The 24,697-nt window shown below is 37.5% G+C and overlaps 1 protein-coding gene across 3 annotated transcripts in view; it reads right to left on the reverse strand.

The window, feature by feature from the left end:
• Window positions 1–24,697, reverse strand: part of LOC136265857 (uncharacterized) — a 425,715-nt gene that overhangs the window by 43,148 nt on the left and 357,870 nt on the right. For 2 of the 3 annotated variants that reach the window (XM_066060794.1, XM_066060798.1), the window contains exons 76-79: window positions 24,352–24,401; window positions 23,338–23,463; window positions 16,119–16,403; window positions 6,686–6,941 (exon numbers count right to left, since the gene is read on the reverse strand). In XM_066060794.1, coding sequence (XP_065916866.1) covers window positions 6,686–6,941; window positions 16,119–16,403; window positions 23,338–23,463; window positions 24,352–24,401 — 717 coding nt within the window. Of the gene's footprint in view, window positions 1–6,685; window positions 6,942–16,118; window positions 16,404–18,535; window positions 18,790–23,337; window positions 23,464–24,351; window positions 24,402–24,697 lie in introns of those variants that run through there. The other variant, XM_066060806.1, reaches the window with a different exon arrangement.

The raw sequence follows: 24,697 nt of genomic DNA on the forward strand, positions 1-24,697 counted from the left end.
GAGAGTTCAGCTACAAACAAATCACCCTGTAGAGAGTTCAGCTACAAACAAGTCACCCTGTAGAGAGATCAGCTAGAAACAAGTCATCCTAGAGAGAGTTCAGCTAGAAGAAGTTACATTGTAGAGAGTTCAGCTACAAAGAAACTACCATGTAGAGAATTCAGCTACAAACAAATCACCCTGTAGAACGGTCAGCTAGAAGAAGTTACCTTGTAGAGAGTTCAGCTACAAACAAATCACCCTGTAGAGAGTTCAGCTACAAACAAGTCACCCTGTAGAGAGATCAGCTAGAAACAAGTCACCCTGTAGAGAGATCAGCTAGAAACAAGTCATCCTGTAGAGAGTTCAGCTAGAAGAAGTTACATTGTAGAGAGTTCAGATACAAAGAAACTACCACGTAGAGAATTCAGCTACAAACAAATCACCCTGTAGAAAGGTCAGCTAGAAGAAGTAACCTTGTAGAGAGTTCAGCTACAAATAAATCACCCTGTAGAGAGATCAGCTAGAAACAAGCCACCCGTAGAGAGTTCAGCTAGAAGAAGTTACATTGTAGAGAGTTCAGCTACAAAGAAGCTATCATGTAGAGAGTTCAGCTGCAAACAAATCGCCCAGTAGAGAATTCAGCTACAAACAAATCACCCTCTAGAAAGGTCAGCTAGAAGAAGTTACCTTGTAGAGAGTTCAGCTACAAATAAATCACCCTGTAGAGAGTTCAGCTACAAACAAGTCACCATGTAGAGAGTTCAGCTAGAAGAAGTTACATTGTAGAGAGTTCAGCTACAAAGAAACTACCATGTAGAGAGTTCAGCTGCAAACAAGTCGCCCTGTAGAGAATTCAGCTACAAACAAATTACCCTGTAAAAAGATCAGCTAGAAGAAGTTACCTTGTAGAGAGTTCAGCTACAAACAAATCACCCTGTAGAGAGTTCAGCTAGAAACAAGTCACACTGTAGAGAGATCAACTAGAAACAAGCCACCCGTAGAGAGTTCAGCTAGAATAAGTTACACTCTAGAGAGTTCGGCTACAAAGAAACTACCATGTAGAGAGTTCAGCTGCAAACAAATTGCCCTGTAGAGAATTCAGCTACAAACAAATCACCCTGTAGAAAGATCAGCTAGAAGAAGTTACCTTGTAGAGAGTTCAGCTACAAACAAATCACCTTGTAGAGAGTTCAGCTACAAACAAGTCACAATGTAGAGAGATCAGCTAGAAACAAGCCACCCGTAGAGAGTTTAGCTAGAAGAAGTTACATTGTAGAGAATTCAGCAGTTTAGCTGCAAACAAATCTCCCTGTAGAGAATTCAGCTACAAACAAATCACCCTGTAGAAAGATCAGCTAGAAGAAGTTACCTTGTAGAGAGTTCAGCTACAAACAAATCACCTTGTAGAGAGTTCAGCTACAAACAAGTCACCCTGTAGAGAGATCAGCTAGAAACAAGCCACCCTAGAGAGTTTAGCTAGAAGAAGTTACATTGTAGAGAGTTCAGCAGTTTAGCTGCAAACAAATCGCCCTGTAGAGAATTCAGCTACAAACAAATCACCCTGTAGAAAGATCAGCTAGAAGAAGTTACCTTGTAGAGAGTTCAGCTACAAACAAATCACCCTGTAGAGAGTTCAGCTACAAACAAGTCATCCAGTGGAGGGATCAGCTAGAAGGATCACCTTGCAGAGAGGTCAGCTACAAAGAAATCACCCTGCTTCATCTTTTCTTCTTCCTGTAGTAAAGAAAAAATGACAGGTTAAAAAGCCCTAAAGCCGGCCATAGGCCGGCTTTGGGGTATACAAATACAAAAAGAAGTGAAATCTAATCCAAAACAGCCAAGCTGTAAAAAAAGAGTGCGGCCCTGAGAAAGGCTATGGTGAAAAAAGATGTGAAATCCAAGGTGGCGGCCAAGAAATGGCTGTGATGGTAGGTTAATGTTAAAAATTTTAATAACAACAATTCAGTGAATTTGGTGCCGCTTGGTCTTGGCACAAAATTCACTTGAATTGTCGTTATTAAAATTTTTACCATTAACCTACCATCACAGCCATTTCTTGGCCGCCACCTTGGATTTCACATCTTTCTTCACCATAGCCTTTCTCAGGGCCGCACTCTTTTTTTACAGCTTGGCTGTTTTGGATTAGATATATATATACACACACACACCATTTTAGCATGGGCGTTCAAAGACGCCACTCAGGGGTTAACTTGCATATTCAATGGGGCAATATCTAGATATTACCCAGGAAATATTATGGGAACACAGTTTGTTCATAATTTTGATGTCTAACCAGTTCAAAGATATGAAATGCTTTGACTCATTTTATGGAGTGTTTTATTGTAACCTGGGCTTGATGGACTGTCCTTGCCTACCACCCCCAGCACAAAAAGAATGGCGCATGCTGAACAACTGAAAGAGACAAAAAAAAGTAGAGTAACACAACCAGTATATTATTCAGACAAGCGGGACTCCTCTTGCACTAAATCCATTGGTGGTGAAACCCTAGAGTAAGCACCAATGGATGAGTGTGCACCTTGAATTCATTGAATGGTTGATCGACGCAGAGAGAATCCATGACAACATTGAAGCCAACCCAGGATCACAGAGTATTCATCACAATGAGAGGGAAGCCAGATGCATGTAGTAGCTTCATCAGCCAACCCTCCTGTTGCTGATATGATAATAGGTGTAGAAGAAGCATGCTCAACCTCATGAATTCTCTGACCATAAGCTCAACGCTTGATATTTTCATGCTTCTTAAAGGTACTGTAGAAGAAAGTGAGGAGGAAGAACTGTGGGTTTTAGTTTGCACATTAGGGAAGGCTCAATGTAGTTGCTACGTAAGTTTAGATTATATGATAGTAACTAAACTACATTCTAAAACAAATAATTTCTAAAACAATCAATTGGGCAATGTATGGATGCATATTTCTACAAACCAACTGCACAGGGCCTGTCAGCCATTGAGCAGACCACGAAACAAGAAGAATAGGACATCTAGGTGAGTAGGTTATACTCCTAAGTCTACTTGCTTACTGCCACAATAGCGAAGGCTTAACCTAGGATTAAAAATTTTACACCCCAATAATCAACCCCACAATCAAAAGTTCTTGAAACACAACAATTTAGTATTAATGTTTTGAGAGCTATTTTCCCACGCAATTGAAATCATCAGATGCTAGTGTATAAAACAAATGGGGTAAGTTTTTTCTCCTATCAGGTAAGTGTGCCCATATCATTTATACCATGACCACGTTGGGATTTTGCTGATATATACACTCTTACCCCTTCGGCCTGCAGCCCTCGGGGTTCAGGTGTATATGTCAGCAAAATCCTGTGCAGCCATGGTATATCTGGTTGGCTGTTCATTACATTTGCTAACTGTTATCTGCATCCATACTAGTATCATACAGTATGATAGTACTGTGTAGTAGGGGTTGGTAAGAAATCATATGGTTTCGTGGATTTTTGCACCTCAAAAAATGGCCTTGCAATAAGTTTTACCCGAAAAAATCACCTGGAATGCATTGGTACTGTTATAATGATGCTGTACCTTGGGTAAACGAAGTGAAAAGTCGAATGTTTCGATGTACAGTGAGTTTTAAAAAATTAGAAATTGACCTACATTTCATCTGCCTGCCTACCTGCCATAAGACCCGGTAGCACTACAGTAGCGGAGAAAAAAAAGTTCCCGTTCCATTGGTGTTCCGTGCAATAGAAGGCTAAAAAAACGCTTACAGAACAGAATAAAAATGCTAGCATCAGTCTTACCGTTTTCGAAGCGTTTGTGAAATTTGCAAACAATTGTACAAGCCATTGCCAAGTTATTCGAGACAATGAATAATACCTGTGCACCATTGGCCAGTAAAATTGTTGCTACAATACTCCAAGAGTGTGGGATGGAAGCTAGTTGGCATTTTAACATTCGCGTCAGCTTAAACAAGCCAATATAACACTAAGCGGAATAAAAGAACTGTGATATCACCTACAGAAGGTTAGTACAATTGTTAAACAATTAGTTTTATTGTTTTTTAATCACAGGTTTGTTGCTATGAAGCCACCATGTGCCAGAAAGCAAAACCAGCCAGGATGCTGCTATCTCTACTAATGTCTCCTTTTCTAAAAGTTATATTATTAATGTATGATATATTTTTATATACTTTAACTCACTTTTATCGATGACACACTGTTAATAAAGTAACAAAATTCCTTCTGTTCAGATAGGTAGTGCGCATTAATTAGGGGGAAAGTGTAATAGTGTAGGTGCTAGTATTTTAGGCAAAGTTCGCTCGAATACTTGTTGCTAGACACAATATGATTTAATAAACAATATAACAGTTGGTTATAAGTCTTCTTCGCCATTTGTCGCAGTCAGCTACTTTCCGTGAACCTCACCTCTTGTAACAGTAAGCAGTAGTGTTCTACATAGAGAAAGACATGCAGTACACATACATTAGTGTGTTAGCATTAGTTAGTATTCGCTTACTTATTAGCAACTCTTCATTCACTCCACTTCCTCTGTAGATAAAACACGCATTCTCAGCAATAATTAAAATGCTAGCAGAACGGAAATGCTACGAAATGGAAACACCTCACCAAAAACATAAAATGTAAACAGAACGGAAATTTTTTTGTCCACTACTGTAGGTGTACGGCTCCAGAAATTTCATACAGTCAAGGTAATGACGTCAGATTCACGAATCTGTTGTTCCGATCATGTTCTGTCCACTGCACCATACTGTTTGCTTTCATCATTCATCAGCTTCTTTGTTCTTCTCGAAGGATAATTAATAATTGCGGCGCTTAATAGTTGCGGCGTGTGCCACAACCTAAACACATGATTTTAATGAAGTGTGAATACGTGTGCGTAAGATGAGGGTGAATGGGTGTAGTACCCAAGGAGTTATCTCTAGCATTTGTTAATGCTGGGTAGTCGTCTTTTTGTGAGGTAGCCAGCTAATAATGTCTTTGAGGGGCGGATCTGCTTTGGGATCCAGACTTCTAAAAGTAAGGGTTCCACTCTAATATAATGGTGGACTCTCCAGCGATGTTTTACAGTAAAATCATCAAAATTTAGGCCATTAGAAGTGCAGCTGAAGCCTTAAACAGTTGCTGTAATAGCTTTTTAAAAAGACAAGACGATAATTATTTTAGAGACGCTTATTGCATATGAAGGTAAAGATAGCTGCTTCAAGTGATATTTATACTATGTGGAAAACAAAAACAGTATAATATAGCTAACTAGCTAGACAAAAAAAACAACAACAAAAAATAGCTATTTAAAATTTTTTTAAATTTTCAAAAGGAAGTAGGGGTTGATATACACGCTATACAAAAAGTAAGGAAACAAGCTCAAAAATGTTACAGCTGAAATGAGAAATGATCCAACAGTAAAAAGTAAGGAAACAAGATTAGACGACTACTTGCTAAAATGTGACATACTTTAATCCTTACTTTTGGCTAATTTGATGGTCTCATTTCAAGATGCTAGACAAAAGTAGGCATTAAAGTGTGTCTCATTTTAGCAAGTAGTCGTCTAATCTTGTTTCCTTACTTTTTACTGCTGGAACATCTCTCATTTAGCTGTAACATTTTTGAGCTTGTTTCCTTACTTTTTGTAGCATGTATATTAACTCCTACTTCCTTTTGAAATTTTTAAGTTTTTAAATAACTAGTATTACAGAAACTATTCTAACATTGCTTTAGACTTACAATATAAGTTCAGAATTTCATAGAAACTTATCAGGACTATTTTAGGGAATTTTGAAAGCATACCTGGGCTATATTTTACACAACCAATATTGTCAAAGCACGATGAAGGCAATAATACAAGGCTGGTTTCCAAAAGCAAATCTTCATGATACTAATTTTAGATTCGAAACTTGAATTGGAGGCAAAATCTAAGCAAAATGAGCAAATATGCCAAGACGAATAAAGATGCCAGTAGTAGTAAGCTAAGAACAAATATATTGAGACTACCCATGCAGGTACAGCAAGACTATCATACTGTATGATAATAAGTCATTAATCACTGTAAGATTACTTTGCAGCAGATTATTAGTCAGAATTAATTATTGGGTAACACAGCATCAATTACAGGCTAATAAAATTTACATACCAAATGTTAATTAAATCACTAAGCTACACTTTGATACATCATTTCGCTATTCTACCAGTTTGACTATGTTACTGTATCATGAATAAAGAAGAAGGGGGACTGTTTAGAAGTTAGCCTGTATATGCAAACCTGTTGTTATATGATAGGATGTCATTGTATGGTATTCTTGGAAGACTAATAGCACTGAACGTATGACTTGCCAAATTTTCCTTCCTCTGCTTTTATAAATTTAGAAGATTAGACCAAACGAACAGAAATGTGACTGAGCCTGCGAAAATAGGGCATGTGGGTGCATGATTTTTGCTTATGTTTTCAAACTTCCAACACTCATAATTTTTCATGCCACCATGCTATGGCAATTCATTTTTCAGCTCTTAGTAAGCATTTAATTGGCTTTATGATGTAAGTTACAGAATGAAAATATTCTGTTCCAATACTGCAATATCACCTGTAGTGTGACAGGGTGTAGTTTGTGTACACATGCCCTGTTTTCGCAGGCCCAGTTACAAATGTATAATACAATGTCCTGTACTATACATAGATGTATATACAGCTACATACATACATACATATACGGTATACCTTTAAACATCCATACTCCAGGAATACCCACATTACTAGTTTGTGCAATATTAATAATTCTGGGTGTTAGTGATCCAGTTATGCTCGCAAAATTAACACCATCACCAGCATTAATTCCAGCTACAGCTTCACTTCCACCAAATCCATTAGCCCCAGTAATATCACCAGTAGTCCAATGTATTCTACCATCAGCATATAGGAATATTACAAATGACTCAATTCCACTAGTGGCTAGTACACACTGGAATGTGTTGGTCTACAATGATTGAAGATTATGTTATGCATTTTGGAAACATTGACATATTCACCAGTGTATGTACAAAAAGACATAAATATTGTTATTAAAGTGTGCAGCTGTGTGCTCATTGCACTAGTTTTGGTTGTGCATTTGGGATAGACAACTTGATAGTTTAGATACTTTTATGCTGTTCCCTTAGATAAGCTAATTTTGCTTACATTTCGGAATACTCAGAGCACACATCAATTAGACCTCTAACATCAATGTGTTTGGCCTAATTTTCTGTATTTCCCAAGAATTCGGCGCGCCACACCGTGAGTATATTAACAGAAAGAAAACGCGATTTTCACACCTTTGTAGCTCCGTATTCCCTTATCCGATTGAAACCAAATTTGCTACAGTAGTGCCGGCTAGATAGGGGAGTCCAAATTGCAAATTTGAAGAAAATCGCTCCAGCCATTTCCAGATACGAGCGGCCAAAAAACACGAATGCGTGTTCCCATCAGGCTGAAATTTGGCACACTTAAAGGGCTCATTAAGGCGAATCTCAGTACCAAGTTTGGTAGGAATCCAATAAACATGCACGGAGTTATTACCGATTATTTGTGTAAAATAAGGTCGAAGGTCTGTCACGCCCACAGGGTAAACCCCCTTGAAGGAATGAGCTGAAAATTGCTATGTAGATGGAGTAACTATCGTAGGAGTGCCTTTTGTGGTTTGAAAGGAATCCAATTAAAGGCCATCGAGATATGACACAAAACCCAACCTGTGTCACAATTACGCGATCGATTTTTATGATTAAAAAAACTATTAGTTTTCACGCCTACCAGACAAACCGCTTAGAGCAATGAGCTGAAAATCGGTGTGTAGCTGGAATAATTATCATAGAAAGACCTTGCAGTAGTGCAGAAGAATCGGATTGCAAACCACTGAGTTATGATTCCAAAGCCAACTACGTGTAGCATATGCGAGATCGAGATACTCTAATAGAACAGTCACCCTAATAGAGCATTCAACTATGTTCATGACTTACTCGATTATATAATTATATTACATTGCAAGTTATTCTGTAGGGAGTTCAGCTACAAACAGTTAATCTTATAGACAATTCAGTTACAAGCAAGTCACCCTGTAGAGAATTCAGCTACAAATATGTCGCTGTAGAGATTCAGAACATTATAAGTCACACTGAAGAGAATTCAGCTATAAACAAGTCACCCTGTAGAGAGTTCAGCTACAACAAGTAACTCTGTAGAGAATTTAGCTACAAACAAGTCACTGTGTAGAGAGTTCAGCTAGAAAAAAGCTACCCAGTAGAGAGTTCATCTAGATCAGCTACAAACAAGTTACTTTATACAATGTTCAGCTACAAGTAAGTCACTCTGTAGAGAGTTCAGCTACAAACAAGTAATTCTGTAGTACAAACAAGTCACCGTGTAGCTGGAGAGTTTAGCAACCAATCAAAAAAACCACCTTGTAAAGAGTTCAGCTATACAAACAAATTATAATTATCTCTATAGAGAAAGTTATAACTCTATATAGAGAGATCAGCTAGAAACAAGTCATCCAGTAGAGAGATCAGCTAAAAGACATCACCTTATAGAGAGTTCAGTTACAAAGAAACCACCATGTAGAGAGTTCAACTACAAACAAATCACCCTGTAAAGAGTTCAGCTACGAACAGATCACCCTGTAGAGAGTTCAGCTAAAAACAATTCACCCTGTAGAAAAGTCAGCTAGAAAAAGTCATCCTGTAGAGAAATTAGCTAGAAGGATCACCTTGTAGAGAGTTCACCTACAAACAAATCACCCTGCAGATAGTTCAGCTACATACAAGTCACTATGTATAGAGATTAGCTAGAAGAAATCACCTTGTAGAGAGTTCAGCTACAAAGAAACCACCATGTAGAGAATTCAGCTGCAAACAAATCATCTGTAGAGAGTTCAGACAGAAACAAGTTCATCCTGTAGAGAGATCAGCTAGAAATAAGTCACCCTGTAGAGAGATCAGCTACAAAGAAACCATCCTGTAGAGAGTTCAATTACAAACAGATAACCCTATAGAGAGTTCAGATAGAAACAAGTCATCATGTAGAGAAATCAGCTAGAAACAAGTCACTCTGTAGAGAGTTCAGCTACAAAGGAACCATCCCGTAGAGAGTTCAGCTACAATCAAGTTACACTATAGAGAGATCAGCTAGAAACAAATCATCTTGTAGAGAGTTCAGTTGCAAACAAATCACCCTGTCTAGAGTTCAGCTAGAACAAGTCACCTTGTAGAGAGTTCAGCTACAAAGAAACCACCATGTAGAGAGTTCAGCTTTAAACAAATCACCCTGTAGAACGTTCAGCTAGAAGCAAATCATCCTGCATGTAGAGAGTTCAGCTATATACAGAAACAAATCACCCTGAAAAGAGTTCAGCTACAACCAATGAGAATTTCATCTACAGTTCAGTTATGTAAAAAGTTACCTTATTAACTACAGTATTATGATAATGATCATTCAATGTTAAATATACAAATATTTAATCATACAAAAGCTATACACTTCCTTTGTTCCACAATTCCTGCAGTAAAGAAAAAAAAGTTAAAAGGAAGCACCAAAGCCAGTTTATGGCCAGCTTTGTGGCTTGCAATACAAAAAGAAGTGATATCTAAACCAAAACAACCAAGCTGTATTGCAACAAATTCTCCTGAATTGTTGTAATTAAAATTTTTTCCATTAACCTACCATCAGAGCCATTTCTTGGCTGCCACCTAGGATTTCACATCTTTTTCACCTTGGCCTTTTTAGGGGCCGCACTCTTTTTGTACAGCTTGGCTGTTTTGGTTTAGATAGTCCTTGCAAGAGATTAAATGACATAAAACATGATTAGGGAGAGCTCTCAGACGAACGACCAACAGGTATACTGGAAACCAGATGACTCAGACTTGGCTGATTGTGACAAGAGGAAAATCCAATCTACTACAGCTAAGATGCTTTCCCCACGCTCCCTGGAACCCCGCAAAAGGAAGAGTATCAATAGAAAGCAACCCACTCCTGATACCCCTCCTTCACCAAGGTGACCCTACTATTTAATCCAGGGTGACACCAGCAGCTAAGACAGTCAACAAGAGTCTAGCTGGAATGCAAGCACACATCCACATTGCAGCCATTCCACTGGTTAACAGATTGGAATCAGTTGTTAGAATCAGCTGGTGAATCAACCTCAGCTAGTACTCCCAATCCAAAGTCTGCCTAACAAATCCTCAGACTGATTGGCAATGTGAACAATGTGTCAGCCAACTTCTCTATACAGCAACGCAGAAAAGCTTTAGTGTGTATGAACAGAGAGCTGACCACCCTTTTTGACAATGAGGGCATGTTGAATGATTCTGCCCCTTTTCTGCTTGCTTGCTCACTCAAGCAGAGTTAAGGACCACATGGATATGACAAGGAATTTGAAGTAATCCTCTTCCTCCTTATATGTCTATTTGAAGAAGCAAGGTGGCAACAGAAGGGCAGGGGTCAGAGAAACCCCAAAAACACTGGAAAACATTCCCAACCATATCAATATGTTATTGAACAAATCAATGTTTTAAGCAGTATGAATGTTCAAAGGGTTGTAAAGGACACTCAGATCAGGTGTCCAGGGTCCACCATATCGGAAGCCAAGTTTTCAAAACACCCAACAGTCATCCCAAAACATGCCAGGGTGCACACAAGAACAAAGGGTGTCAGAAAATACACCAGAGTTACAGGGTTTTTACCTACCACCCTATCAACAGGTATCAGAGGTCATACTAGTGAATGCTCTAGAGGGTACTGAAAAGGCATCATACAATCCAAGCCAAAAGGTCAGTCTAGTGGCACAGCCCACTTAGTATACCATCCTTTGTCTACCCATAGTTCACTTCCCCAGGCATATTACCAATGACAGAGACCATTTGTCAGACCAGTCAGACCTTTGCTGGCAGAATATATAAGCCTATTCAAGTCAAATTGGAAGACTCTAACGTAACACAACCGCCATTGGCCACTTCAGACAGTACTAGAGGTTTATCACATTCCCCTCATGTCTGCTCCCCACCAACAATTCTTCCTTTGCTGTCCTCACTTGTCCACAGAAAACATAGCAATACTGGAGGAAGAGATACAGTCTCTCCTGCAGAAGCAGGCTATCTGTCAAATTCCAACTTCAACAAAGGGGTCCTACTGTACTTGAATACATACATAGTACCAAAGAATTATGAGGGTCAGAGACCCGTCATCAACTTGAAACAACTGAACAGATTTGTGAAATCTGAGCATTTCAAGATGGAGGGGCTACAGTCAAAGTTCTCATCAGCTGGATGGCCAAGGTGGACCTAAAGGATGCTTCCAAATCCCAATACCTCCTTGATTTCATCATCTCTTTCTTGTAAAGTTGTGAAGGAAGTTTTTCAAGTTAATTCTCTTCTCTTTGGTCTGTGTACAGCTCCAAGGGTCTTTACAAAGATATTTGAACCATCTGTGGAGATGCTGAGATCTCTGGGCATCCAACTTGTAGTTTGCATGGATGATATGCTTCTGATGGCAAGTTTGAAGCAGAAACTAACGGAGCACATCCAGTTGACATTGTTCCTCCTGAGAACCTTGGGTTCATAAAATTGATTTTGTACCCATCCCAAGAAATAGAATTTCTGGGAATTATGGTGAACTCAATAACTATGGACCTTAAATTTCCAGGGGAGAAGATCAAGAAAATCCGGCATGAAGCTCACCATCTGCTATTGTTATAACAGCCATGCCCAACTATTCTCCCAGCTTTTAGGAAAACTAAATGCAGCTACTCCATCTTTGCAGATGGCCTCCCTATTTTGCTGTTCACTAGTGGTGGAAACTCCACATCACCACTTGGAATGGATGAACCTTAATACCCCATGACAATAGCATCAGATGTTTCCCTACAAGGTTGGGAAGCAACATACAGTACAATGGAATTTGGTCCCCAACTAAACAATCTCTCCACATCAATTGCCTAGAGCTACGTACTAGTTGCTACATTGGTAGTTCAGACATGCCAAGGAAAAGTCAGTAATCTTTTGCAACTGGACATTTCTTCAGCAGTTGCCTACATCAACAGAATGGGGAGAGACAGCATCACCAAAGTTGTCTCAGCTAACAAAGTATTTATAGTTGTGGTGCATGGAGAGAAATGTACTCCTTCAAACTCAGCACCTACCAGGAGTTCTGAGCACAACTGCAGACAAGACATAGTCAGATAGGTTGGAATGGAAGCTTTTCCTAATCCTATGTAAGGAATCAATCGCTCACTGGGACCGCTATCCACAGACCTTTTGATAAGCAGACTGTCATCTCAGTTCCCAGTATTTGTAAATTGGAAGCCAGACCCCTAACAGTAGCCACACATGCCTTTACTCAGGATTGGAAGTTATTTATAATGTTGTAATTGTTAAACAATAACTAAATCAAAAATAGTTTTTGTAGCAGCTTAAAAATTTTGTTAACAATACCGAAACAATAACTAATAATATTTTAATCCAACACGACAATTAATAATAATAACAAGAATTCTAAAATCTTTTTTGTAACAGTAGGAAAGTTATTGCACTGGCAATGAATTTATAGCAATGCACTTTTGCAGGTCAACAAATTACCAGGTCAAAAATAAAGAACATAGGGGATACTTAAGAGCTTATCCACAAAAGCCGTAGCAGTCATTAGTAGTTCGTACAAAACAGTTAAACACTTTCTGATCATGAATAATTTATTTAAATATTAGTTACACCTTCAAAATGTATCTATAGTAGAATGGCTAAGTGAAAAAAATCATTCACTTTTTGATAAAAGCACCAAACTTGGTACAACATCTGCTTAATTCATACTATTTCGTATTAGATACAGTGCTATTAAAATTATCAATCATATCACACCCAAAGAAAGTAAAATCAACAGAAATGTATTGGGAAGCTATAAAGTGTTTTGAACTGGCTCAATAATTAAATATACTGAAACTTTATATATATCTCAATAGATGAGCAACGGATGGTCATATCCAAAAGCTGATCAAGGGAGGTGCCCATCCAGCTCATTAACCTGTCATGTTAAGAAGCACTGAGGATCATGGTGTATGAAGCCATAGATATGTAGCATGTTATTTCTATTGGATCATACTTGTACTTTTAACACTGAAATATTGGCTCCATTAGAAGTATTTAAAAACAGATTGTTTTACCACATTTTGAAAGATTTTCTGATTACACCTGTAAACTGGGGATACATTCATGCTGTTTAAGGAAAAACAAAGATTTTGAATGCAATTGTATGATTTCCCGATGAACTAGAAATGGGCTTATATTAAAGTTTCAAAACATGACCTAAAGGCAATGATTTTGACGTGGCACTGTATCTCAAATGATTTCTTAGTCAACTTCCACAGAAAATTTGGTGCTTTTATCACAAAGCAAACTATGTCATCAAAATTTGTTGCTTAGCCGTTCTACTACTAAAATAATTGTAGGTTGCAACAGATTGCACCATGCATGCTTTGATTTGTTGGGTACAATACAATGGATCATTTTTCTCAACAAGTAGACACCTGCCTAGCAAAATGCTCTAGCCTTCAAAATCCATCTAGATCCGTGAGCTACATTTCTACATAACATAATACTTTAAATCTCAAAGTGTATACACAGACACACAGCTCTCACACATTATGTGTGAGACACACACATGCATTTGGTAGTTATCTCATCTCTAGTTTTCCATTGTGTATTCCAATTCATGCATGACAAAAACAGTTTCTCTCGTAATTAAAATTAATGTAAAACATATAAAATGCCTCCTACATAAATGGTAACCAAATTAGAATCTTGCACTTAGCATAGAAAAAATGTAATAGAAAAAGATGCCACTCTTTATAGGTTAAGGTCTCTGAAAGTGTATATGCACCTGCAGCTTAGAATCTGAAGCCATGCAGAGCAGAGTTTAATGAGGAAAATTACTTTTAACACTGGCCCTACTTATTACAGATTTAATTTTACAAACTAATTCTTGCATGCCATGGCTATATACAAAAACAATAACAGTAACAAATAATAATAGTACACAACAATAACAATAACTTTATGGGTTGACTTATTGCTAACAATTAATAACTATAACTAATTTAATTTTTGGAACCCTACAATAACAATAGCTTTAACTAAAATGAAAATGCCTTACAATTACAACACTCTGTCAGGGAAATTGTATGCTAATCCACTTTGGGGTCTGATAGACAGCCCTGTCATGTATACTCACAAACAATTCAGGAGCTGGCACTAATAGCAACAGTTTGGGAAGCTCAAATATGGTACCCAATGCTCCTCCAAATGTTGGTCAGAGCACCACTTCTCATTCCCCTGTTAACAGACACAATACAGCCAGTGTGTCAGACAGTCTATCTGCCTGCAATGTAAAGGTAGCCATCTTTTCAAACAGCTACAGATCTTGTCTTCTCATCATGGAGCAGCAAATCCACAAAATCACACCGCCTCATTCAATCAATGAGCTAGCTGGTGTGGTGAATGGAATAGGAATCCCTTTTTAGGCCCTACAAGTGAGTAGCCAATTTCTTAGTTTTAATGACGAAAGCTACAAATACAGCTCAGTAAATGCCTAATGATTAGTTATTTTTTCAACCCATGACAAAGTTGATAGCTAGCCAGTTGGGCAACATCCTACAGTTGTGAGAGTACTCGAGGGGACCTACAGCAAAAGACCTCCTTTGCTCAGATATTCCACTACTCACATCCTACATTGCTTCCCTGGGTGATAATGAGTTACTATTATTGAAAAAGTTGTCACTTAAACTAGTAGTGTTATTGAGACCTTCAAGGTCCAATGACTTATCCAATTTGAGCCTGAAAGCTACAGCTGTATGAGAGTGTTACCAGATGGTGTTCATTTTATTCCAGTTTGTCTTAAAAACAGTAATGATCATCCAGGCCACTTAAGCCATTTACATTTTCATCATTCTCCTCTGACAAGAGGCTATGCCCAAATTGGATCTTACAACCATATACTGCAAGGACAGAATCCTTCTCTCATAATTATGTTAAGTATCACAACCTGATATCATCATCTTCAGTGACCAGATGGATAGTTATTATGTTGGCATAGACACTGACATCTTCAAGTCACATTCAGTGAGAAGTGCTTCAGCTACTGCAGCAGCATCAGCTGAAATCATCACAAATCAAATAATAAAAGCTTGTTTTTGAGATGTTTTGTTACAAACCAGCTAACAGTAACCCTGTGGGACAAACAGTGGTGTCTACGTCTTCTGATGTTCTCCTTCCGGTTCATTTTCCTTCTTGCCCACCTTGTGAACTAAAACACTGAGCTATATGTTTATAAATGCATATACAATTTAATATATACATCAGTTGCTATGGAAAAAAAAACGAAGAGGAAAATTAGACCACAGATTGATTGCCAGCTATTCTGGATTACACGAGGAGTGTGAGGAGAACATATCAACGTGTTTGGCCTACGTTTCTGCATTTAAGCAAGGGTCAATAAACCAGGCAGTGAAATCACCATGACTGCCATATAAGTATTGCCACATGTACACACCAAACAGCCTTTTTATGGCTAGGTGTATTCACTGATTGGAGCAATTTTTGACTTGGCTTCCTATGTATCAAAATGGAGGGCTCCGGTCCTAAACAGATTGAACATACACTGTAACTGATGGGTAAGGGATGGGTGGGACTTTAATACTGACTGTATGTTCACCTCACTTTCCTCATGTAATCCAGAATAGCGCTTGCAATCACTCTGTGATCTGAACCATTTAGGTAAATGCATTTCAGAATGCTTGGGGTACCTCAGATCATATTCAAGTATCAATATAATGTTTGTAGAGAATCTGTTAATCTATACTATGCTGGTAATTCAAAAAAAATTATGAGCGTAATAGAATAAACTACACACTGCCTGGTTGCAGCTATACAAAGCCTACATAATATTCCACAAGCTTCCTTGAAACTTTTTACTTCACACAACCCAACTTTTTATATAAAACATTTATCTGTGTACTGAGCATGACCATGCTGCACAAAACATAATTATGTAAAAAAGAATTAGGAAATGATATGTTTAGTAATCATTAATACGTCATCCTAGGATTATACATAACTAGGCACACAGGTACAGTAGCTAGTACCTTGTCAGTATTTCTATAGTAATAGCCAACTGCATTCCAGGTTATAATCAACAAGTGCTTTGCCATGAAATTTTGAGACGTTGAAAAAGCTGCTCTTATTTCACTGGTTGCTCTAGCAAGGAGACTAGGATCAGTGGTCTGGCGATAGTAAATATTTCCAGTTCCTCTGGTGTCAACATCAGCCCAGTATGGTGCAATGATCTTATCAGTTCCACTCAGTGGTAATGACAGAGGAGTGGACAAATTAAAAGTGCTGTTGAAACTGATAACTCCATTGTCACTAACCTGATAAAAATACATTCTAAAAGAATACATTATATATGTACCACTTACACACCTCAGTTCACAAGGAAAAATGTGTGTATGTATTACATATTGCACTAGTTATGGAATGTTATACATATGTTAATAATATTCTATTATTACTCTAATAAAGAAATAATTGCTTTATTGCACACCTTATACAACAAATACAGAATGCTCCACAACATTTGTAGAAGTCCCATTTGTAGATCTACATGTAATAACTTATAAACCTTTACTTACTATAGAAAGTGGATTAAAGTTGAACTTTAATTTAATTTGTAAACTTATGCAGTTTATAAAAGGGAAATAACTGGCAGTAGTGGCTCAAAATGGTTTTTTTAAAGTGCAAAATAATAGAGATGTGAAGTGTCAACTGCTGGAGAGTCACATTGTACAGTAAGAACTGGAGAATGTCATAACTCAGATTCTTCAGTGATAAAATTGACAGGACAGGAAGAAAGAGATAAGTTATATGTTTTCTAGTACTGTTCAGAGTGGACGGCCAGCCATCGGAAATTTACCTACCAATTAGCTTGAAGACCACCTGATTACCTACTGAACCAGTCAAGGATGGCTGACCACTTTCCGCTAAAAAAATCGATATACTCTAATAGAACAGTCAGCGACTCTAATGGAGCAGTCAATGAGCTTCTAAAAAGGTGTACTTAAAGTAGTGCTGAGCGATAGTAAAAATTTTACTATCACGATAGTTACTCATTAAATATCGCGATAGTGAATACTATCCCGATAGTTTATGAAACATTTTACTCTTAACAAAGTCTTAGTTGTATAGCTATGATTTGCAGTCATATAGAAAGTTATTTTGCATGCACAGGACGTTTGTTAATTAACTGCATGGGGCGGCCAACGAATATAGACTTTTGGTATAGCTTTTACAGGCCACTCCTTTGCAAGAAAGCTGGTAATACTAACTGTAAAACAGTATAGAAGGGTTGTTAATACCATTTTAATGCAGATCTGAGCTTATCATAACTATCGTGATAGTGATATCCCTATTATCGTGATAACGATAGTGATTTACTATTGCTCAGCCCTAACTTAAAGGGTCCAAAATGTGAAACAAAGTATTGTCTAGCTTGGGGAATCGAACCTGCACTTTTCAATGAAGTGCAATCTGCATGGCATTCTATCACATGTTCACACACTGTTTAAGTGGCTTCTAAAGGGGTTTTAAATGTACTGCAGTATATGACCATAATTGATATAGATACATGTCACAAAACATCACACAATATCAAATCATCATAATGCTATTGTTACAGATTTATTGTGCATGTGGCTAAACAATGATGCAGTGCATGGCTGCTTAAGGAGTATTGGGTGTCAAAATACTCACATCCAAGCTTTGAAAATCCAATTTTTTTTCAGTGGGCATGCTCCAGCTTCTAAGCATCACCATACAATGTCAGATCATGTCAGATCAACTTTGACTTTGACCTGACATAATGTCAGATCAACAAAGACTATAGTCTTAATCCTCTCTGGTACTGTTAGAGTTTCACTAAGCCCTTAGTCTTGAAGAAGATGAACACAGTGAGATAGACATTGCTCAGGTCACTGTTCATACAAGGATGCATCAACCCAGAAACTATCCAGGAGAAAGATTTAACTGTGTACCCTTGCAGCTCACTGAGAACTAGCAACATCATGCAATCCAAGCAGAACTCAAATGTTATCCAACTATCTCAAATACTCTTTAAGCCTACCCAGTCATGCTTGTATATTTGACCTTTCACAAAATCAATCCAAATTGTACATCAGGCAAAATCAAACTAACACTACCATTGGGGAGCTACACTATTATACTAATAGTTTTTACCCTCAGTATTACTCAAACTACTTGAGGTTGTTTTTAACAGATGTCTTTTTTGGGTGGTGTGGTGAGCTTGAATGGCAGTTTCAGGCTTTGTGAAGGACCTAGCTTGGCAACCGGTGGATGGCCTGATATTGCTAGCCAAACGTTTTATTCTATTGATTTTGCTGCATATCAGCCACTAAGAAGCCAGCACAGCCATATAATCTCTTGCTTGGACTTCAATCGTGGTCTGCCTCAATTTTGAAGTTTCTTGCCCACTCCGCCACCCCCCACCTTCCTTCCCATTGCAAGCACTCAAGATACTACTTTGCTTGTCCAACTGCTCAGATTTTTAATCTTATTTAGTGGAATACTCTAAGAGAAGCTACAAGTACAGGTGAAAGGTTACTAATTGATGGATCTCTTGTGTAAATTTCATACCCATGCTTGTTATTCTTGGTAAGTTATGCTGACTTGCATTCTTTAAAACTGTTTATCTCAATACTTCTAATGTCAGTAATGTGCGATTTGGAACATTTCCCCAAAATCCTGTCACATATAGAAAAGATGGCACATAGCAATTACAGCAAATTAAATTCAGTGACTATACTTAATAGATATACAACAGTTGCAAGGGATTTTACAGATTTAAACACCAAAAGCATGAGGACCACAGGCTTGAGGGCTAAGGGTGTATATATCAGCAAAACCCAATGCACCAATGGTATTATCATGCAGTACGATAGTACTGTATAGTAGGGTCATCTAAGGTGTGGGGCGATCCGTGATATAATATAACATATCCCAAAAACCTGCCGTGATTTTTCCTCACAATGACATGACAGCATTGGTTGGGTAAACCCAAGCCCAAAAGTGTTTTCAGATCGACCCGAAACATTTCCGTCAAGTTGCTACAGAATTTAAAAATATATATATACTCAACGGAATTTTCTACTGCCTGCCTGCCTGCCTGCCCGCCCGCCCGCCTGCCTGCCTGCCTGATTCCTTCAGTCAAGTGTAGCAGAAAACTGGCTACAGCTACAGCCCTAATTCTCCCGCAGAAACGTTTCTAACTGTCTTAAGAAAAAAACCTTTGGTATATTGATAAATGTACAATGCTTGCACTATTGTCTTACCTTTTATCTTTCTTTACCATGGCCATCAGTCAAGGTTCTACTGCTGAGTGCTAATAGACTACAGTACAGCTTCCATCTACCAGTGTACCTGTATATTGCATCAAACAATTCAAATACATGTGGTCACTGGTTGCACCAAACTATTTGAACACACACGTATGTGACTCGCTGTTGATATCTATCAGTGAGAGCAACTCGTGGCAAACTATATAGTAATGTGTAAGTCAATAAATATGGTTTATTTAGTAACAATTTTAAACTGAGTCGGGTCATCCAGGTCCCACTTTACAGATTACTTGGGTCTGACGCCACATGCTAAATTAAATGTGGACGTGTTACTACATGTCATAACGTAGCCCTGATTCTTTTGTGAGCCACGCCCACTTGCATAAATTACTGTCTGTAGACATATGGTAGCCACGCCCATTCATCAGTCTGTATGTATGCACGAATCCATGTCCATTATTGTCTGCAGGCATATGTAGAGCCACTCGCACTGATCAGTTGTTATTGTATGAGTCATAAACTAGTATATAGTGCTGTGGTTAACTCTTTTAAAATATTGCGACTGGTTTTGTCAAGAGTTCATAATATATATATATTTAGGAGAGTATCCAATGCCTGTATTACCCCTTCAAAGCGCACTGCGTAAGAATTATGCAACATTGTGTAACATATCTGAATATTTTAGTATAGTTTCAGTAAACTCCAATACACGGCTTCACCATGAAAGACTTGTTGATAGCATTGATATACCAAAGCAAAGACCTACAAGCACTTCAAGGCCCTTATAGCTCTTGGAGCAAGTTAACACCTTTGGTGATGATGAATATTACATAACATTATTACGCAGTGGTGTTTAGAAGGGGCAATAGAGTGTTGGATACTCTCCTAAATAAATATATTATGAACTCTTGGTTTTGTGAAAAGCAGGCTATTTAGTGGTCATAAGCTTGCAAAAAAACTTCACAAACAAGTATAAGAAAAAAATAGGTGTAGCACAGTAGGGATATTCACTTCTTATTGTTTTACAGTATTTGGACATTATGTACTACTCTGATTCAGCTTGTTTCAGTACTTTTTATTGCAGCACTATACAGTATGCACTGTCCCTACTCTAATTTAAAATTCCTACTTTTTTCTTGTACTTGTATAAGTGATACATATCACTCTAGGCATACTCACCTGATAGGTGAAAGAATTACAGAGCGCTCACCCTGTTTCTTTTATACATCAGTATTTCGATAGTAGTTTTAATAGCATGGGCTAATAGTCATTAGAGTGTTACTCATACGTCACTATGCTTTACACTAGTGCTCGGCAAATATCATTTATCATGATAAATTAACATAACCGATTGTTATATGATGAAAGCCACACCCTAGACAAATACTGGGGTGCCACATTACAAGCACCTGCCTACTTGCACTGAACTACCATAATTCATTTTATTTTTGTGAAATAGTTTCATGATAAAAATTTTCATGTAAAAATATTTTCATATGATTTATGTGAATGATTGCTCTATTAGAGTAGTTCAACCTTATGTAAAAATTTTCGTGTAAGAAAGTTTCGTACAAATTTTGCATATGAAAATTATTTTACAACAAAAAAAACACATTACAGTACATTTTTGGTTTACTACTTCATATTAGGTCCAAGAAATGATGCAATAGTCACTGTAACAAGTTAATTATACAAATATACCATGATAATTTCCTGTTACTAATAGTGTGTATTCAAATTTCAATACCGCCAAGCACTGCATTAGGCCACATAAACTTAATTATTAGTTTCTCATCCTCTTGTACTCAAATTAGCAGTGTGGGAGGGTAGATTTTTATTTTATTTTTTACTAACTACATAGCTGAATTAGCTAGCTAAAATGACTCAAAATGCAATTTTCTTAGACAGGCTCAGTGTAGTTGCTAAGTTTTAACTAGTTGACAGTTACTAAATTACAAATGATCAGTAAAATAATTGCTTGGTAATGCATAGATGCGTATTTCTACCCACCACATGTTAATCATTGGAACAACACAGAGGACAAGTAGATTTAAATAGGTGAGTATCTTATGGTCCTAACTACTTAACTTAAATATAATAACGTACGTACTTACTGTCCAAATAGTGAAGTTAGTATTATGTAGTAAAAACTGTATCCTACAATCGCAATTTTTCTGGCACTGGTGTGTAAGGCCACATAAACTTAATGATTAGTTTCTCACCCCCTCCCACATCACTGTTTTTCTTACCTCATCACTGATTTTTTGCACCATTGGTGGCTAAGGGAGGCTAATTAGCACCTTTTATAGTTTGTACCTTGCTGGAGTAAGCCTAACCTGTAAACCCACACCCACAATTAAATGCTTCACATTGCTCAATCTAATGAGTCAAAGCATATCATATCTTTGAACTGATTGGGCTTCAAAGCCATGAGCAAACTACATCCCTATGATATTTCCTGAGAAATATGTGAGTTAAACTCCAGGTGGCACCTTTGGACACTCACACTAAAGTGGTACAAGGTATATATGGTACTACTGAAATGCAACATCATCTCGCCAGAGTGCAAGGAATCTAAAAAATCATTAATCAAAGGGTGTGACACCTGTTTAGCTCATGAGTATTCATCCCAGATTATATGGGATGAATAATCATGAGTGAAATGGATGCCACACCCTTTAATTAGTGTTTTTTAATCACTTGCATTCTCACAAGATGACACTGCATTTGATACCATATGTAGGTTGGATAATTTTTGACTTCTGCATAGATAAATGACTCCTTCCCAATGTCCAGGATAGATGAAATTTAGATATGTTGGGGCTATCCAAGTGTTTCATCATTTTAGATTTGAAGTCTGGTTAAGGTTCCCACAAGATCATGAGAGAAGGTCATTAACCATGTTGGTCTAGTGTGATGCCAATTATTGTAGTTTCACAAATGCACCTGCCCTATTCTAAAGTCTAATTTAATGAGTACTGGGAGACCTCAAAGATGACCACATTCAGTATAGTATATCTGGATAATGTGATAATCTTTTCTCGTATAACAAAGTACACCTACAGGAAGTATTTATGAGTCTACAAAAAGTTGGCCTTTTGAAACTACATAAACCTTAGAAATTCACAGAAGTGTAGCCAAGTACATTCAGATTGCACATCAATTTGGCAGAGAATATCCACATGCCAGTAACTTTCCTTGCTGACAGTACACATATACTGTATCACCTCCCGAATAGGGTACATCAGAAGGCAAAGCATAATTAACTGAACAATGAGGACTGCATTATTCCTAAATTCCTAATATACAGCTATATACAGTAGTGAGGTCAGTGGTTACAGATAGCAGTTAAGGGATAGAGAATTAAAGTCCTGTACCTCAAACATTAAGTTAATCAAATACGTAAACACAAAAAGTGATGTTGCAAGTGCATTGTTGCGTAACTTTTCAGGTGTAAACTATACAGTTCAAGCTATGGCATTGACAAGGAATGTTTGCAGATTGTCTGAACATGGTAGAAGCTATAAAGCAGAAAAAATTGTTCCACAACTATAAATACAATAATGATCAGCCATGCATGGGTGTCAATAAAGGAGTCATCCAAAACAAGAAGTGGAAATAGGTACGTAGTTGTCCTTCTGGATTTCTACTAGAAGTAGCCAAGAACTATTCTTGTCGCAGATTAAATCCTACTAAACAAAGGCAAAGTACTGTAAGTTGGCTCATAGGATCACAGTAGTTGCTCTGCTTCATCTTAGCAAAGGAAAAAGTAAGGGAAATGCCCTTTCACTCTGCAAAGTAGAGGGAAGGGGAGGAATTGAAAGTGCAGTGCTCCTCTTCTGTTTTTATTCCCCTATCTAAAGGCATGAAGTATGTATATCTGAAAACAATGGGGGAGTATGGTGTACATATACACACTTACAAACACACATTAAATTTTAATCAGGTTACTTACATATGCTGTCCTGACCAAGTCATCATAAAAATAGAAGTCTTCGGATAAAGTTATTGGTGGTGAATTAGCATTAGAATACAGTGTTAACAAAGCAGTGTCGTTATTAACAAATCCAAATGGGTAAAACTAAAAAAGAATTATAGTTACAATGGTATGGTGTAACAACATATTTATGCTCATAAGTACAGCACATATGTATCTATTTCTCTACTGGCAATATTATATGTTGCATGAAACAAGTGTCAAATCAATGTACGTACAATTACTTGATAAAGTTGTGGCCAAATTGACAAAACCAGGCTTCCACACATTCAAATTTTTAAAATGTAACTTGTGCACTTAGTATGCTATTGACATAGAATTTTCACACAATTCTTCCATATATAATACCATATTTCCTTGTATAAAAGCTCAGGATTTTATTTTCTTCCCAGCATTTTTGACCCAGCCTTATATTTAGGATTGGCCTGACCAACGCCCAGCATTTAATCAAATTAGGGTGGGGATTCCTGATAATGCTAAGCATAGAAAATGGTGATAAATTGTGCTGACTATATAAACAAGTGGAGTGAAGGCTTAAAATGATTGCAAAATAGTTGTATCATACATATTTGCATGCACTCAAGACTTGTCCGGACTACTCACATGATTACTCATAGTACCTTCATCCCTCAAAAGGCTCTAACTCAAGTAGCAGCAACAAGGGCAACAGTTAAAGCCATTAACAGTAGACTTAAATAATAGCCCAGACCTCTATTTGAGACCAGGTGTTTATTTTCCAAAGGTTCTGGAACCCCCTGGCTTATAATTGAGACAGGAGTTTAATTGAATGCGGCTTTTATGTGAGGAAATACAGTATTACAAAATCTCAAGCCAAACTTTGAAACTGATAATTGTAAAACCAGGTTCTAGTTTTATAAATGTGAAGGATTACAACAAAATTAATGTTGAAGTACGCAATCTTTATTCAGATAATTGCAAGTATATACATATAGTATCACGTATACAGCTTACTTCTGATATACATGTGTTAATGTCAGGCTGGCAATCATCTGCACTTATGCCTACAAACGTTACAGTATATAAATGACAAAGTAATTGCTGAAATGCACAACAGTATAACTACAATCTTGTGGGCTATGCTTTATCCTAAGGAAATTGTAGTTATGTGTAATTTTAGTTCTAGAATTTACCTAAGAGCTACAGTTACACAAGCATGAATGCTAAAAAAATTATCATCCTGTACCATATACCTGTATATATTATGGTACAGTATGACAATGTTTATTGCAGGGAGATTTTCCTGCCAAAAATATCACCTAGCACAAGTTGCTGTCAGACCTTCAGTGCTTGGCACTGT

Source organism: Dysidea avara, chromosome 1, assembly GCF_963678975.1.
Source record: "Dysidea avara chromosome 1, odDysAvar1.4, whole genome shotgun sequence".
NCBI lineage: Eukaryota > Metazoa > Porifera > Demospongiae > Dictyoceratida > Dysideidae > Dysidea > Dysidea avara.